We start from the raw sequence: 16,627 nt of genomic DNA on the forward strand, positions 1-16,627 counted from the left end.
ACATTTTCATCTGGCACAATTCATACGAGGACAATTAGGATGATCAGAGGGATGGAACGACTGTCTTATGGTCATAAATTCAACAGTTTTGGTGTCTACTGTCTGGAGTTTAGAAGAATGAACAGTGATCCAATTGAGACATATCAGATTCTTAAGGATCTTGACAGGGTAAATGCTAAGACAATGTTCCCCTCATGGGAGAGTGCTTTAGCTGTTTCTGCTTAAGCAGAAAATGGGATCATTAACAATTGGAACAGAAATTCTCGATCTCATCCTTGTAATCATTAAAATTAGTCATCAATGGCTGACAGTTATTCTGCCTGGAAACCATAGCCTTCCACTCCTTTGTGTATCAAATCTGTCTAACTCAATCTGAAACGCCAACATCCCATTACCTTCAAGGGAACAGAATTGCACTCTCCAACCACTCTCTCGGAGAATAATACATTTCTTACCTTTGTTTGAAAAAGGAACCAGTTAATTCTGATACCGTGTCCCCTCGTCTTCATCACTGTAGTCGAAGGAAAATATCTCTTTTTGTGTTCCACTTTGTCTAGCCCCCGCAAGATCTTATATGTTTCAATGAAATCACCTTATATTCTTCCAGACTCGAATGGAGATGGGCATAACCTCACTTCAGCCAACAAGACCTTAATCGCAGGAATGTGGCAAGTGGTCCTTCTCTGAGTGACTTCTAAAATAATGCTATTTGTTTTCTTGAAATCAGGCTAGCAATCGGTGCAAAGTGATATACCAGTCCTGAAATTACCCTTTGATTATTTTAATGACACAGACAATGTATTGCTAATGAGATTTCAGTGTTTTCCATTGAAGTTCAAGTCTAGCATTGCCAGCAGCACATCAGTCTTATCTAACCCAAGGCCTTATCGCTGCACATCTCTGGGTGTTTTGGTACATCTCACGATTTGATTTTCCTTACAGCGAACCTGATGACAGTGCTGATTCTTTCCCAAGAGAAGTGCGGCCTTTCCAAAGGAATCACTCACTACATGACTGCCATGGCAATAGGAGATATGATGGTCCTTGTCTTCAACGTGATTGTGAGCCAGATCTTCAAGTTTCATTTCCCGGATTCACTGCTGAGCTACACCCCCGCCTGCCGGCTCAGTGCCTTCCTGCAAGGGTTCAGCCTCCAACTCTCCATCTGGTTTACCATCGCCTTCACCTTTGACCGCTTTGTAGCAATTTGCTGCAACAAATTGAAGAGGAGGTTTTGCACTGAAAGAATGGCTCACGTGGTCATATTCATCGTGAGTGCTCTTAGCATTCTCGTCAACATTCCCTTGCCTTTTCGCTATGAGCCCACTCATGTTCTGAACAATGTACAGTGGGGGTGCCGCACCATCACTGCTTACCTCACTTCACCGGCCTGGGCAGCTCACCAATGGCTCACCAACATCTCAAACATGTTTCTTCCTATTCCCCTGCTCCTGCTGTTGAACACTCTCACCGCTGGCCATATCCTAGCAGCCAGCAGAGTTCGCCGGGCTCTGAAGGACAGCAGCAATGGTGCTGGCGAGACGGGCAGAGACCCCGAGCTGAAGAGCAGGAGGACCTCCATCATTCTGCTCTTCATCATCTCTGGCTGCTTCATGGTGCTGTCAGGCCCCATCACTGTCATCCATATCTGCGTCAGATTTACCCACATGACGTCTTTCCAAGTTTCAAACTCACTCTATGTGGCAATCAGGGCAGCGTTCCTGCTGATGTGCACCAGCTCCTGCACAAACACTTGTATTTATGCACTGACCCAGAGGAGATTCAGAGAGGTGGTGAAGAACTTGCTGAAATCTCCTTATGCTCTACTCAGAAAGTTATGAAAATAATTTATATTGATGGGGGGAGTTGGTGGTTTAATTATAACCTCACCGGGCCAGCATTCTAAAACCCAAACTCATATCCTGGGGACATTGGTTGAAATTCCAACGTGGCAAATGATGAATTTTCTATGAAAATAGCGCGAGCACAATGTTGATTATGTCGCCATTCATGATTAACATGCGGGAAAATTAATTGTCTTCAAAAACTGATTGTCTTTCGGCAAGAACCTCTGACGGCTTTTAAGCATGTCCATCGTATATGTGATGTCCGATCCACAGCCATGTCGATTTCAGAGCATCAGGATTGAGTCTTAGCTGCCCTTTGGGAAAATGCCAACCTTGGCAGGGATGCCCACATTCTGGAATGAACAAAATAAAATACGTCATTATTCATCAAGTGACTGATATTTTACTGTGTCTTTCGTGATGATACTGCTGCCTTAACAGGGTTCTGTTGTCCTTGTATCATTTATTCAAACGGGATTTTGAAAGGCAGAGGTTCTGATGCCTCTCTCTAACATCTCTCCTATAAGAACCTGTAGTTTGAACTAAACGTTTCTTTCCAAGTGCTGTTTTTATGGGGTTGTTGCAGAAAATTGGAACAGCTCCTTTGTTAAGTTGTGGGGAGTGTTGGTTCGGTTGTCCAATTATATTTCAATTTGTGTTTTATTCGGTGGTGTGTAAATAAATTGTTTTACTTGAAGCCAAGTGGTTTGACCAGGTGCATCAAAGCTGGAATATGTACCTTACATCTGCCTAAAACAACTGGAAGAGTTCGAGTATCGGCGACCTTCGTGAAATGGTTTGGGAGGTTCTAACCTGGTATTCTACACTTTTCATTCTGAATTGATACAAACAGTTAGAATGCTGAAGGGTTGGACCAAGTGGATAGAAACAATGCTTAGTAAGTCCAGAGGACTGGGGACCGATGTAGAGAGGAGATGGAAGTACTACTGGATGAATACACAACAACATTGTGACCCATGTCCATCAAAACTACAGATGGCTTTTTCATGGGTACTGACGAAAGCAGCGTCCAGGCCAATATTGAACAATGGCCTTAGTCTGGGACAAGGAGACTTCTTGACACAGTGACAGTGAAGTATTGGCAATATATTTCCAAGTCACGGTGATGTGTGGTTTCAATGGGGACAATGAAGGGCAATGTAGAATGAGAGTGCACTGTTTTTGATTAAGTGATAGCAGATGAGCAGAATTTCACTCCCGCAAAGGGTCATAAATCTGTGGAATATGATTTCGCTCTTTGGGCACTGAGTAAATTTAAGTAGATGCGAGATAGATTTTCTTCATTAATAATGGGTTAAAGGGCCACAGTTTTAGTGGTACCTGAGATGAAATACATAATTCTGTAAAATGTTGACATGAATGGATTACAGAACAGTGGAGACTCCTTCCAGAAATTTAATAAAGAATGTTTTTTTCACAAATTGGAATGACTACAGGAATCTTCGAGGGACTTCTTTCTCGTTAAGGGAGAACTTGTGGGAAAATAGTATACATTTTCGTAAACTGTCATGACTCTCAGTCGAAGTAGTACCAAAGAAATCATGTTGTGAAGATCTTTCAGATAGAAAATGACAATGGCTCTTAAGAATGCTTCTTCATTTTTCGCTGAATTCAGTAACTGTGGGAGGAAGAGAAGGATGAGATTGGAAAGACGCAACTTGAAGGCTCATGTGACCCTGTTGTGAGATTCCTCTCTCTGCGCTAAAAGACCTCAGTTTAACGGTCACATTCTCCAGAACAGTCTGATTGCACAGTGTGATTTACAATGGTGATAGTTGACCACTTGAATCTACCTGTTGAATGACCTTATGTTCCACACGCCATTAAGATCAGCCTGAGGCAATCAGGTCCCTCGTCACCATTTCAAAACTCAGATTTGTAACGCCTGACAGACACTGGCTTTGTTTCTGTGGGGATCACATAGCTTACTGTAAATGCTTCTCAAGGACAGGAGGCAGACAGAGATACAGTCATGAAGATGCACAGCACGGAATCAGACTCATATCTCAGACAGTAATGAGAAGATTTGTAGTTCAGGTTGAGGTCCTGGGCGTAGACTTGCTCACTTACCTGGAAGGTTCATTTTCAGACGTTTTGTCACAATACGAGGTAACATGTTCAGTGAAACTCTGGATGAAACACTGCTGGGGTTTCCAGCTTTCTGATTATACGTTTGGGTTTCCTTGTGTCGGTGAAGTCATTTCTCGTGGTGGCTTCATTTCATACGATGATGTCATTTCCGTTTTTCTCAGGGGCTGGTAATTGGGGTCCAAATCAATGTGGTTGTTGTTAGAGTTCCGGTTGGAATGCTATTCTCGTGTGTGTTTTCTTTAATGGCTTGTCCTAGGATGGATGTGTTGAGAGGGTCATGTCGTTTTGTGGCCAGTTGAAGTTCATGTATTCTGGCAGCTAATCCTCTGCCTGTTTGTCCAATGTGGTGTTTGTCCCAGTTATTGCATTGTATTTTGTAACTTGCATTAGTTTTGCTTGCTGTCTGCATAGGATTTTTAACTTAATTAGCCGCTGTTTTAGTGTATTGGTGGGTATTGTGGGCTACCATGATGCAAAGGTGTCTAAGTAGTTTGGCAGTCATTTCAGAGATGTCTTTGATGTAGGGCTAAGGTTTATGGACCCTACGTTTTGTCTATTTCTTTGGGGTTGTTGCTGGAAAATCGGCGAACTGTGTTCATTAGTGACACTTTCTATTTGAATACACTGTATAGGTGATTTTCCTCTACTCTGAGTGGTTCCTCTGTGCTGCTGTGTGTGGTGGCTCATTGAAATAATGTTCTGATGCAGCTTCATTTGTGGATGTTGCAATGGTTGCTTCTGAATTCAATATCTGGCCTGTTTGTGTTATTTTCCTGTACATGCTGGCTTTTCGCTCTACTGTGACATCTAGGAATGGCAGTTTATTGTTGTTTTCCTCCTCTTTAGTGACTTTTATGCCAGGAAGTGTATTATTGCTGGTCTTGAAGGTTTCCTCTAATTTGTTGCATTTATTGATGACAAAGGTGTCACCCACGTGGCGGACCCAAAGTTTGGGTAGGTTGGTTGGCAGAGCTGTTTGTTCGAGTCTCTGCATTGCTGCCTCTGCTAAGAATCCTGATATTGGAAATCCCATGGGCATGCCATTGGTTTGTCTGTAGATTTTGGTTTTGAAAGTGAAGTGCGTGGTAAGGAGAGGTCCAGTAGCTTGATGATACTGTCCTTGCTGATGAAGTCAGTGGTGTTTGGTGTATGTGTCTTTGGGTCTTCTAATTGTGTAGTCAGTGTTTCCTTGGCCAGGTTGATTTAGTGAACGCTGCCAGAATTCATAAATTCAGACATGGATATGTTGGACCAAAGGGCCTGTTTCCATGCTGTACATCTCCATGGTTCTATTGTAGTCTTCGCTGGACCAATTCTCTCATTTACCACTCCTGCACAAATCCAGGCGGTGCACCAACTCTCCCTTTGAGTATAATCCTGCCACAGTTCTCCCACTTCGAATTTAAAGACACCTGCATGAATTCTTCAATTATTGAAGCCCTGCATCAACTCCTTCCACTTCGTTTTTCCCTGATACACTTCTGCAGCATCTGCAGTCCTCACTTTCTCCTCGAAGATTTTAACCTACTGCGAATCCTCTTCCAAGGATGCCTTCCTTGAAGAAGCTCTCTTCCTCCCTCTACAAGGATTTCAGTGAGTCCCTCTCTCACTGCACACCCCAGGTCATCTCCTCTGCCCAAAAGATCTTCAGTCACGTTACATGCAGGTCCTTGGACTCCTCCATCACCAGACCATAGGAACACGACAGCTGGAGGAAGAGCACCTCATCTTCAGCCTAGGAACCCTCCAACCACAAGCGATGAACTCAGATTTCTCCAGTTCCCTCATTTCCTCTCCCCCACCCTGTCTCAGTCCCAACCCTCGAACTCAGCACCACCTTCCTAACCTGTAATCTTCTTCCTGACCTCTCCGCCCCCAATGCCACTCCGACCTATCACTCTCACCTTAACCTCCTTCCACCTATCGCATTCCCAACACCCTTCCCCCAAGTCCCTCCTCCCTGCCTTTTATCTTAGCCTGCTGGGCACACTTTCCTCATTTCCTCATGCCCGAAACATCGATTCTCCTGCTCCTTGAATGCTGCCTGACCTGCTGCGCTTTTCCAGCAACACATTTTCAGCCCTGATACACTTCCTCAACTTAAAGGTGTCCTGATAATTTTTTAAAATTTAGTGGTGCACTGAAGTGAGTCTCCAATTTACTGATGGTTCCAACATTTCTTCTTCTTGATTCCCTGCCCCTTTTCGCCAATTTATACATGAGGTGCTCCAATTCTCGAATATATTGGCTCTCAATATATTACCAAATTTCAAATGTAATGGCCCTGTCCACCACACCTCCCATTTACTGATGCCCACCAATTCTCCCAATATTCATACTCCAATTCTTCCATTTACTGATGCGCTCACCCAATTATACCATTTAGGGGTGCCCTACTCTCATTCTCCCATTTACTGGTTCCATCCCTCAGTTTTAATTTTTAGTTCCACTGTGCACGAGTTCTTCCATTTAGTATTTCTCTGCAACAAATCTCCCATTTAGTGGTCTGCTGCCAGAATTACCTAATCTTGGCGATCCCTGTATCAATTCTCCAAATTACCGATCCTGAACATATCCTCCGTTTTCTGGTGAACTGCAGCAACTCTCCCATTTTGTATTACACTGTATTGAATCTCCACCAGCAATAATTTGCAATATTTGCCCTATTTACTGATTCACTGCCCGTGTTCTACACTTTGCTCCAATTCTTGACGTTGTCAGCACCCTGCAGCTTATCTCTCATTAACTGATTCCCGCACCAATTCCTCAATTCGGTGTTGCTTAGCAGCATTTCCACCAATTTTGAAATGTTGTTTGCCAATTCTCTAATATTCTCCAACATTTAGTGGAGAACTTGTTCAGCATATCAGTAAAAGGGGAAAATGGTGCTGAACAAGCACTGAATTGGAGAATTGATGGCGGGGCATCAGTATATGAGAGCCCTGGTGCAGGGTGCTGATAACTTCAAGAATTGTAGTAAATGGGAAAACACGGGCAGTGAATCAGTAACTCGGACAAATGTTGAAAAGGATTCGTGGTGGCGATTCAATACAGTGCACCATGAAACGGGACAGTTGGTGCAGTTCACCACAAAAGGGAGGATAACTGCAGGGTCAGTAATTTGGAGATTTGATGCAGGGAAAATTCGAGAATTCTGGCATCAGGTCACTCAATGGGAGAATTATTGCAGAGAAATACTAAATGGACGAACTGATGTGCAGTGGAACTGAATTAGAGAATTTGAGCATCGCGCCAGTAAGTGGGAGAACGAGAGTAGGGCGCATCAAAGTGGTAGAATCAAGCTACGGTATCAGTAAATGGAAGAATCAGTACAGAGGTATGTGTAAATGGGAGACATGGCGGGCATTAATAAATGTGAGATTTGGTGCACAGTGACATTACATTAGAAAATTACATTAAATTCATAGGTGGAAATACTGGGGCAGGACAACACTCAAGGGGAGAGTTGGTGCAGTTCCTGGATTTGTGCAGAATTGGTAAATGTGAGAATTGATGGAGGGAAACGGAGCCCCACATAGAGAATATCTTAGTGAATTGGGCACAGCAATTCTAAACTGGAGAATAGGGCCAGGGAATAAAAAAAGGCAGAAATGTTGCAAGCATCAGTAAATTGGAGACTCAGTTCAGTGCACCACGAAATGAAAAAAAGAATTCAGTCGGGCACTCGTATGTGGAATTAGTGTACCAGGGAATAACGAAATGCAAGGATTTGATGCAGAGCATCAATATTTGGAGAATTCATGCAGGTGCCATTTAATTCCAAGAGGGAGAACTGGGGCAGGATAATACTCAAAGGGAGAGTTGGTCCATTGCCCGGATTTGTGCAGGATTGGTAAATGGGGGACTTGGTGCTGCGGGAAAGCCCTAAATCGAGCCATGGAGACGTACAGCATAGAAACAAACCATGGATCGGTAATTCTGGAGATTAGATGCAGACATTGCCAAGATTAGAGAATTCTGACTGCGGACCACTAAATGGGAAAATCGTTGCAGATAAATACTAAATGGAAGACCTGATGCACAGTAGAACTAAATTAGGGAACTGAGGCATGGCAGCGGCAAATAGGAAAATTAGTGTAGGGCATCCTTAAATGGTAGAATCGGGCTCGAGCATCAGTAAATGGAACAATTCGTCCAGGGGTATGAGTAAATGGGAGACTTGTTGGGAATCAATAAATGGGAGATTCTGTGCAGAGTGCAATTGCAATAGAAAATTGATGGGTGTGCCAATGTCTCAGAGAATTGGAACACAGTATGTCTACATTGGGGAATTCGGGCAGGGAACCAGTAAAAGGGAGAAATGTTGCAAGCATCAGTAAATTGGAAATTCTGTTAAGTGCACTACTAAATGAAAAAAAAACAATCAGCAGGGTAGCAACAGGTGGAAGAATTGTATCAGGAAACAACTAAATGGAAGGAAGTGATGCAATAATTGCAGAATTCAGGCAGGTGATATTAAATTCTAAGTGGGAGAACTGGGACATATATAATACTCAAAGGGAGAATTGGTGCATTTCCGGGATTTGTGCAGAATTGGTAAATGGGAGAATTGGTACAGGGAAGCTGTGCCCAAAATAGAGCCATCGATATGTACAGCACACCCTTCTGTCTAACTTGTCCAAACCTAAATTTAAGAATTCCAGCGGCGCTCCACTAAATTGGGGATAATGGGATAATTCGTGCAGTGTCGCACTAAATGGAAGAATTGAGACGGGATAATACAGAATGGTAGAATTAGTGTAGGGCACCCCTAAATTGGGCGAGGGCATCAGTCAATATGAGGACAACACTGAGTGGAGAACTTGTTCAGGACATCAGTAATTTGCTCAAAGGGAAAGTTGGTCCATTTCCAGGATTTGTGCAGGATTGTTAAATGGGAGATGTAGCACTACATGGGAGAATTGGAGCAGGACAATGCAGAATGTCTGAATTAGCGTAGGGCACGCCTTAATTTGGCGAGGGCATCAATCAAATAAAGATTGGTGTAGGGCATCAGTGAGTGGAGAACGTGTTCAGGAGATCAGTAATTGGGTGAAATGGTTGTAAGGAACGCTGAAATGAAGAATTGATGAGGGGCATCAGTAAATGATAAACCTTGTGCAGTTGCTGATAACTTCGAGAATTGCTGCACATGGGAGAACCCGGGAGTAGATCAGTAAATAGGACAAATGTTGCAAAGGATTCGTGGTGGAGATTCAATACAGTGCACCAGGAAATGGGAGATTTCCTGCAGTTCACCACTAAAGCAGGATATGTGTAGGATGGATAATTTGGAGATTTGAAGAAAGGATTGCCAAGATTAGAGAATTGAAGAAATGGTGTAAGCATTAGTAAATCGGAGATTCAGTTCCGTGCACCACTGGAATTTGAAACAGAGCATCAGATAATGGGAAAATTGGTTCAGTGTAGCATCAAATGGGAGAATTGGGGCAGTGCAGCTCGAAATGGGAGAACTGGGCAAAGGCTGAACTAAATATGAGAATTTGGAACAGCACGTCAGATAATGGGAGAATTGGTACAGTTTCGCACTAAATTAGAGTATTGGAGCAGGACATTGCTGGATGGGAGAATGAGAGTAGTGCACTCCGAAATTGGGCGAGCGAATCAGTCAATATGATGGTTCACTTGGGCAAATTTGAGTGGAAGATTTGTTCAGAACACCAGTAATGGAAGAATTTGTACAGAGGGTCTGAGTGAATGGGAAATTTAGTGGGTATCAATAAATGGGTGATTCGGTCCACAGTGGCATTACACATTATAAAATATGTGGGTGTTCCAAACTATTAGGGAAATTGAGCAGAGCATTTCTAAATTGGGGGGTGTGTGGGGTCAGAGGCTGGGAACCAGTGAAAAGAAGAAATATTGCAAGCATCATTAAATTGGAGATTCGGTTCAGTGCACCATTAAATGAAAATAATTCAGCAGAACACCAGTGCTTGGCAGAAGTCTAAATTGAAGGAAATGGTGTAGGGCATCGCTAATTGGAGAATGTATGCAGGTACCATAAAGTAGGTGAACTGGGGCAGGATTCAGCTTACTAATAAATGAAAAAAATGTATCAGTGAACAACTAAATTAGATAATTGAAATAGGTCTTCAATAATTGGGAATTGGTGCCAGTGCCAGTAAATTAGAGAGTTGGTCCACAATTAGGGAGCTGGAGCATTATAATACTTTATAGATGAGTTGACGACAAAACAAAATGTTTGCGCAGGATGAAATGGCAGAATGGGTGCAGTGTAGGACTTAATGGGAGATTTGGGGCAGTGTCAGATTAAACGGGAGACTTGGGGCAGTGTCACACTAAGTGGGAGAATTGGGGTTGTGTAGCGCTAAATGGGAGAATTGGGACAGTGTGGATCAGAATGGCAGAATGGGTGCAGTTCAGCTGTAAATGGGAGAATCTGGGGAGAGTATCACTTCATTGGATAAATTGAACTGTGTAGCACTGAATGGGAGAATTGGGGCAGAATCACATTAAATAGGAGAATTGGGGCAGAATCGCATGAAATGGGAGAATTGGGGCAGTGTCGCACAAATTCACTAAGTTGGGATAATCTGTCGGGTTTTCAGGGATGTTGTTATTCTGTATTCTGTTCTCTTTTCTTTGTGTTTCATTCGGTAATAAATTCTGCTGTGTTTAAAACTAAGTGGCTTGACCAGCTGTATCCCTTCTGGAATATCTGTGTTACACCTATTGAAAACAACTGGCAAAGTTTGCGTCTGAGCTACTGTCGTGAAATGTTTTGAGTTGGTCTGGCCTAGCCATTGTATTATTATCACTATTTCCCAAAGGATCATCCATTATGAGATTGATAATTTGTATTGCTGCATTATTCAATACTGCAACTGGAAAAAACATCCCTTGTCACCCTTGACTCACAAAGAACACTTTTCTGGGGAGATTTCCACTACCAGCTCTGCCCATCTCATTGGTCCTGCTGATATCCTCCTGCAGTTTATGGCCATGCTCCTCAGTCACACCAGGAATTGGAACATCATACTTTGGGCGAATGTGCAGGAGACTAGGAGGTTCAGTCAGCAATCAGGATAGAGTCAAATCTCTAACTTCAGAATTCTGTGCAATCGATTGGACAAAATATTGATTCATCATTATCCAGCAGCTTCAGCATTTTCATCACTACCTGCTCACCACAGTGAGGTGAAAACTGGAGATGTTCCTTGCCAATTAGCCATGCTCAGTCCCTTTCACAATTGCACAGAATCTGAAGCATACATAGAGTCATAGAGATTAATACAATCTTTGGACCAACATGTCCATGCTGATCGAGTTTCATAAACTGAACTCGTCCCACGGGCATGCATTTGGCCCATGTACATCTAAACATTTCGTATTCACCTACCTGTCCAAACATCTCTCAAATGGTTGTAATTGTACTCACCTCTTCCACTTTCTTGAACAGCTCGATCTCTCTGCACACCACCCTCAGATCCCTTTTAAGTGTTCCCCCCTCTCATCTTAAACCTGAAACCTCTAAATTTGGACTCCCATATCTGGGAAAAAGAACTTGGCTGTTCACTTTATCTACGCGCTTCATGATTTTATAAACCTCTAACGCTTGAGGGAAAAAAAACTTCCACGCTTATCCAGCATCTCCTTATAAATCAAACACTCTAGTCTTGGTACCATTCTTGTAAATCTTTCCTGTACCATTTTCAGTTTAATGACAAACTACTAATGGAAGTGCGATAAGAATTGTATGTCGTCTCCAAATGCAGCCTTGCCAATATCCAGTACAGTCTCAATATGACATCCCAACACCAATACGCAATGTTCTGACCAATGAAGGCAAGCATGCTTAATGTCTTCTTCACAACTTTGTCTACCTGTGACACCACTTTGGAGAAATTACATACCTGCACCCGGAAATCTCTCTTTGCAAGACTAAATGCCAGTGGGCCTAAATTACCTGTCTCATTCGTGCCCTGGTCTGTCTTACAAAAATGCAATACCACACATCTATCTAAATTAAAATCCATCTGCCACTCCACTTGTAAGAATATAGGGTCAAGATTTGGTTTTGGCTGATAAGTGGCAAGCATTGACATGCCACCTAAAACCATTAAAATTAATTAACTCCACCCCCAATGCCCACACCCACAAACATGTATTATCTTCAAGACACACTGCAACAACTGAAGAAGGCTCCGAGGACAGCATCCTCCAAAGTGGTGGTCTCTCCGATTTAAAAGGACAAGGAGAGCAGATACAAGAAACAGCACCACTGCCAATTCCCATTCATAGCACCACCATCCTGCATTGGAAATATTAACCATTCCTTCACTGTCACTGGTCAATAATTCCTCTGGTGTCAGTCTTGATCCATTCTTTGATATTGATTTGGTTGCTGCGTCGTCAACCAACTCTGACAATACATCTGACAGTTTCAGTTAGCCAAGGGTTAACAAGTTCCACTGTTTTCAGCCAGCAAGTCCTTGCATCTCATCGCGAACTTGATGCCTACTATATGGAGACCTGTAAATGTTTGTTACTGCGTTCTCTGAGCCAACCTTTCATCATTCTAACCGCCTCTATCAATTGCGTCTCTTTCATTTAGAATTGAATTGAATTTATTGTCGCGTGTACCGAGGCACAGTGAAAAGCTTTGTCTTGCAAGCGGTACAGGCAGATCACAGAGTTAAGTAGCACAGATAGTAAGTAATAGGTAAACAGCAGCAAAAACAAAAACACAGGAACAGGGAAATGTTAAGAGTTTGTGAGTCCATTCAGTATTCTAACAGTAGGGTAGAAAAAGTTACAAAACCAACTGATGCGTGTGTTCAGACTTCTCTACCTTCTCTCCGATAGGAGAAGTTGTGGCCAGGGTAGGATGGATCTTTGAAAATTCTAGCGGCCTTTCCTTGACAGTCGGCCTGGTAGATGGATTATATCCAAAGAAATAAATCCAATGCTTACATTTCTGCTTCACAGTTACAGGGATTTGTATCTGGTATTATCCCAGTTTATCTCTTCGATGCAATCAGTATTACCCCCAAACTGTCAATGTGACTGCCAAAACCACATTAAACTTGAAAATTGTGGTCTTGCTAACATCTGGTTTAAATTTACTGTACATCCTATCATTTGCAGATAGTTGAACCGAATTGGTCATATGTTAAGAAAAGATTTACAAGGATGTTGCTAGGTTTGGAAGATTTGAGCCAAAGGGAGAGGCTGAATAGACTGGGGCTGTTTTCGCTGGAAGCTGAGGGGTGAATTCATAGAGGTTTATAAAATCATGAGGGGCATGGATAGGGTGAATAGACAAGGTCTTTTCCCTGGGGGGGGGGGGGGGGGGGGGGGGGGGGGGGGGGGAGTGCTTAACTAGAGGTGAGAGGGGAAAGATATAAAAGGGACCTAAGGTGCAACTTTTTCTCACAGAGGGCAGTGCCTGTATGGAATGAGCTGCCAGAGGAAGTGGTGGAGGCTGGTACAATAACAGCATATAAAAGGCAGTTGGATATGTCTGTGAATAGGAAAGGTTCAGAAGGATATGGGCAAAATGCAGGCAAATGGGACTAGATTTGGTTAGGATATCGGGTTGGCATGGACACGTTTTGCTGAAGGGTCTGTTTCCGTAATCTTGATCTCCATGACTGTACGTGTGTTATTCTGCAACTCTGAAATAGATTGGGCTTCGCCCAGGCTTTCAGGATCATATGAGTTGCATTGAGAATTACAAAAACTAGATGGGGTACAAATGTGTTTTGTTCATTTGAGAGACTGTTATCACCAGTAAGGTTGACATCTATTGCCTAGAGGGCAGCTATGAGTAACCCAGATGACCATGGACCTGATTCCACAGGAAAGCAGACCAGGTAAAGGTACCAGAATTCCATCCCTTCGTTCTGAGATGGCAATTAACTTTCAGGCTTGACAATCACTAATGGCCAGACAGTAAAAATAGCTTTTTATTGAATTGAAATTTCACAAATGATGTGATTTCAAACGAGGCATCCAGGATTTTAGCGTTGGTTTCTGGATTGTGGGCCCAGTGAGTTTATCATTACATCAGCACCTCCCCATGTCAATGTAAATTAGTAAGGAGCTTTACAGAGCAGCGAGGAGGGATATTTAAGCATATTTTTCATCTCCTCCCTGAATCTCCTCTGGGTCAGTGCATAAATACAGGTGTTTGTGCAGGAGCTGGTGCACAGCAGCAGGAACGCGACCCTGATTACCACATAAAGTGAGCTTGAACCTTGGAATGCCACAAGCTGAGAAACACCGACACAGATGTGGATGACAGTGATGGGTGCCGACAGCACCATGAAGCAGCCGGAGATGGTAAAGAGCAGAATGATGGAGGTCTTCCTGCTCTTCAGCTCGGGGTCTCTGCCCATCTCCCCAGCACCACCTCTGCTGCTCTTCAGAGCCCGGCGAGCTCTGCTGGCCACTAGGATGTGGCGGGCAGTGAGAGAGTTCAACAGCAGCAGCAGCAGGGGAATAGGAAGAAACAAGTTTGAGATGTTGGTGAGCCACCGGTGAGCTGCCCAGGCTGGTGAAGTGAGGTAGCTGGCGACTGTACGGCAGCCCCACTGTACATTGTTCAGAACATGAGTGGGCTCATAGCGAAAAGGCAAGGGGATGTTGACCATGATGTTGAGAGCGCTCATGATGATTATAACGATATTGGCTGATCTTTTCGTGCAATAACACGCCTTTAATTTATTGCAGCAAATTGCTACAAAGCGATCAAAGGTGAAGGCGATGGTAAACCAGATGGAGAGTTGGATGCTGAACCCTTGCAGGAAGACATTGAGTCGGCAGGCGGGGGTGTAGTTCAGCAGCGAGCCCGGGAAAAAATCCCTGATGATCTGGCTCACGATCACGTTGAAGACAAGGACCATCAGATCTCCCGTTGCCATGGCAGTCATGTAACGAGTGACTCCTTCAGAAAGGCCGCACTTCCCTTGGGAAAGAATCAGCACTGTCATCAGGTTCGCTGTAAAGAAAATCCAATCGTGAAATGTATCAAAACGCCCAGCTGGAGGCACTCTGTCAGCGATTGACAGTTAAGACTGTGGGATGCTGTATGTAATTATATACTTGTACAACTGTGAAGAACAATGACATTTCATTTGTAATCCATGGTCTCTGTCCTGGGCGTAATTGGGTTAAGGTGAGGGATAAGGTTAGAGTAATTGCAAGACGATTTCAGGAATAATATAAAAGTGGTTAACACTTTGCACCACTTAATCTCCCGTTTCAAGAAAACACATCTTATTGCTTTTGAAGCAGCTAGGAGAGAATTCATTTGTCCCATTCCAGGGATTAAAGTCTAGTTTTGCGAAGAAAGGTTATGCCTATATGAGTTTGAGTCCAGAAGAATGTCGTGATCTCACTGAAACATCTAAAACCTTGATGGGAATGCAAAAATTAAAATACCAGGAGCGAGTTTCTTCTTGAGAGGAAGGATATAAAGAAGGGGACAGGGTTTAAGGATGAGCAGTTTCTCTTCTCAAACAGAGATAAGGAGGTTTTCATTCTCTCAGAGAATGGTGGTGATGTGAAATCCTCTTCCTCGAAAGGTCGTGAGGACTGTGCCTATGAGCCTGAGTTGGATAAATTTTGCATACACCAGTGAGTCGACCCCCAAGGAATGCAGGCAGGAGGATGCAGCTCATTCAGATCAGCCAGTATCCTCCCGAAAGTCAGAAGGTGTTCAAACGACCAATTGGTCTGTTCCTACTCCTAATCCATGTGTTCCAGCATTCCTTTTCTCTGGTTAATCGCCGTCAAAAAAGTTGCCTTTTTAAAATGTCTGCCACTGTCATCAATAAACTGTCAACTTCAGCATTAAATATACATAAGGACTCTCCCTACATAGCTCCCTCAGTGCTCACAACCCCTGGAGAGAAAGCGTGCCTCCTCACCTCAGTCTGAAATTGACACTCCTTTCTTTTGAGACTATGCCCTTTTGGCTCTCCCCAAATAGAACAGACAAGAAGAATGCCACAACAGCTCGTCACCAGTTAACAGGAATTTCAAGGATCACAAGGATGAGATTGACAATTTCCATCAGAAAGTACTTTTGATCCCATTTTCAGGTGGAAGCAGGAACAGTTAAAGCACTCTCCCATCAGTGGAAACACCTTCACAGCATTTACCCCGACAAGCCCCTGAAGAATCTGATATGTCTAAACGAGATCACCTCTCGTTCTTTTAAAATCCATTTAGTGGAGTTCCAAAATGTTTAGCCTTTAGTCATTCTACATTCCCTCCATATATGTGATCGACCTAAAAATCCCTATTTGATCTGATTTTTATGAAATGTTATCTTTCTTTCAATGACAGAATCAAAACTGCTCACAGAAATCCTGATCTGGTCTCACCAATACCGTGTACAATAGCAGTAAGACTTCCCTACTCTTACACTCCAACTTGAATACACGTACAAACAGGTTCAAGAAAAGTTTCTGAATATTCGAGTGCTGAATGGTCTCTCTAACTTCAAATAATGTTGACTTTGCTAATGTTGATCTTGTGTTGTTAAATCCCTGTGCATTTGTAACCTGTATGTTTCAGATCATCTGAACACCCAGGATCTGTATGGTATTCTTTGCTATGATCTGTCCGTACTGCTCGCAAAACAAACTTTCTTTTACTGTACTCAGGTACATGCG

The 16,627-nt window shown here is 43.2% G+C and overlaps 1 protein-coding gene across 1 annotated transcript; it reads left to right on the forward strand.

Moving 5' to 3' along the window:
• The first annotated feature begins 1,037 nt into the window (after positions 1–1,037).
• LOC148140413 (cephalotocin receptor 2-like) lies at positions 1,038–1,841 on the forward strand. Its single transcript, XM_087979096.1, has one exon. It carries the CDS (start codon positions 1,038–1,040, stop codon positions 1,839–1,841), a length of 804 nt encoding a protein of 267 aa, XP_087835222.1.
• Positions 1,842–16,627: the final 14,786 nt, after the last annotated feature.

The sequence above is a fragment of the Chiloscyllium plagiosum genome, unplaced genomic scaffold (assembly GCF_037043375.1).
Source record: "Chiloscyllium plagiosum isolate Xiang-an unplaced genomic scaffold, Cpla_swu_hap1 HiC_scaffold_35, whole genome shotgun sequence".
Lineage (NCBI taxonomy): Eukaryota > Metazoa > Chordata > Chondrichthyes > Orectolobiformes > Hemiscylliidae > Chiloscyllium > Chiloscyllium plagiosum.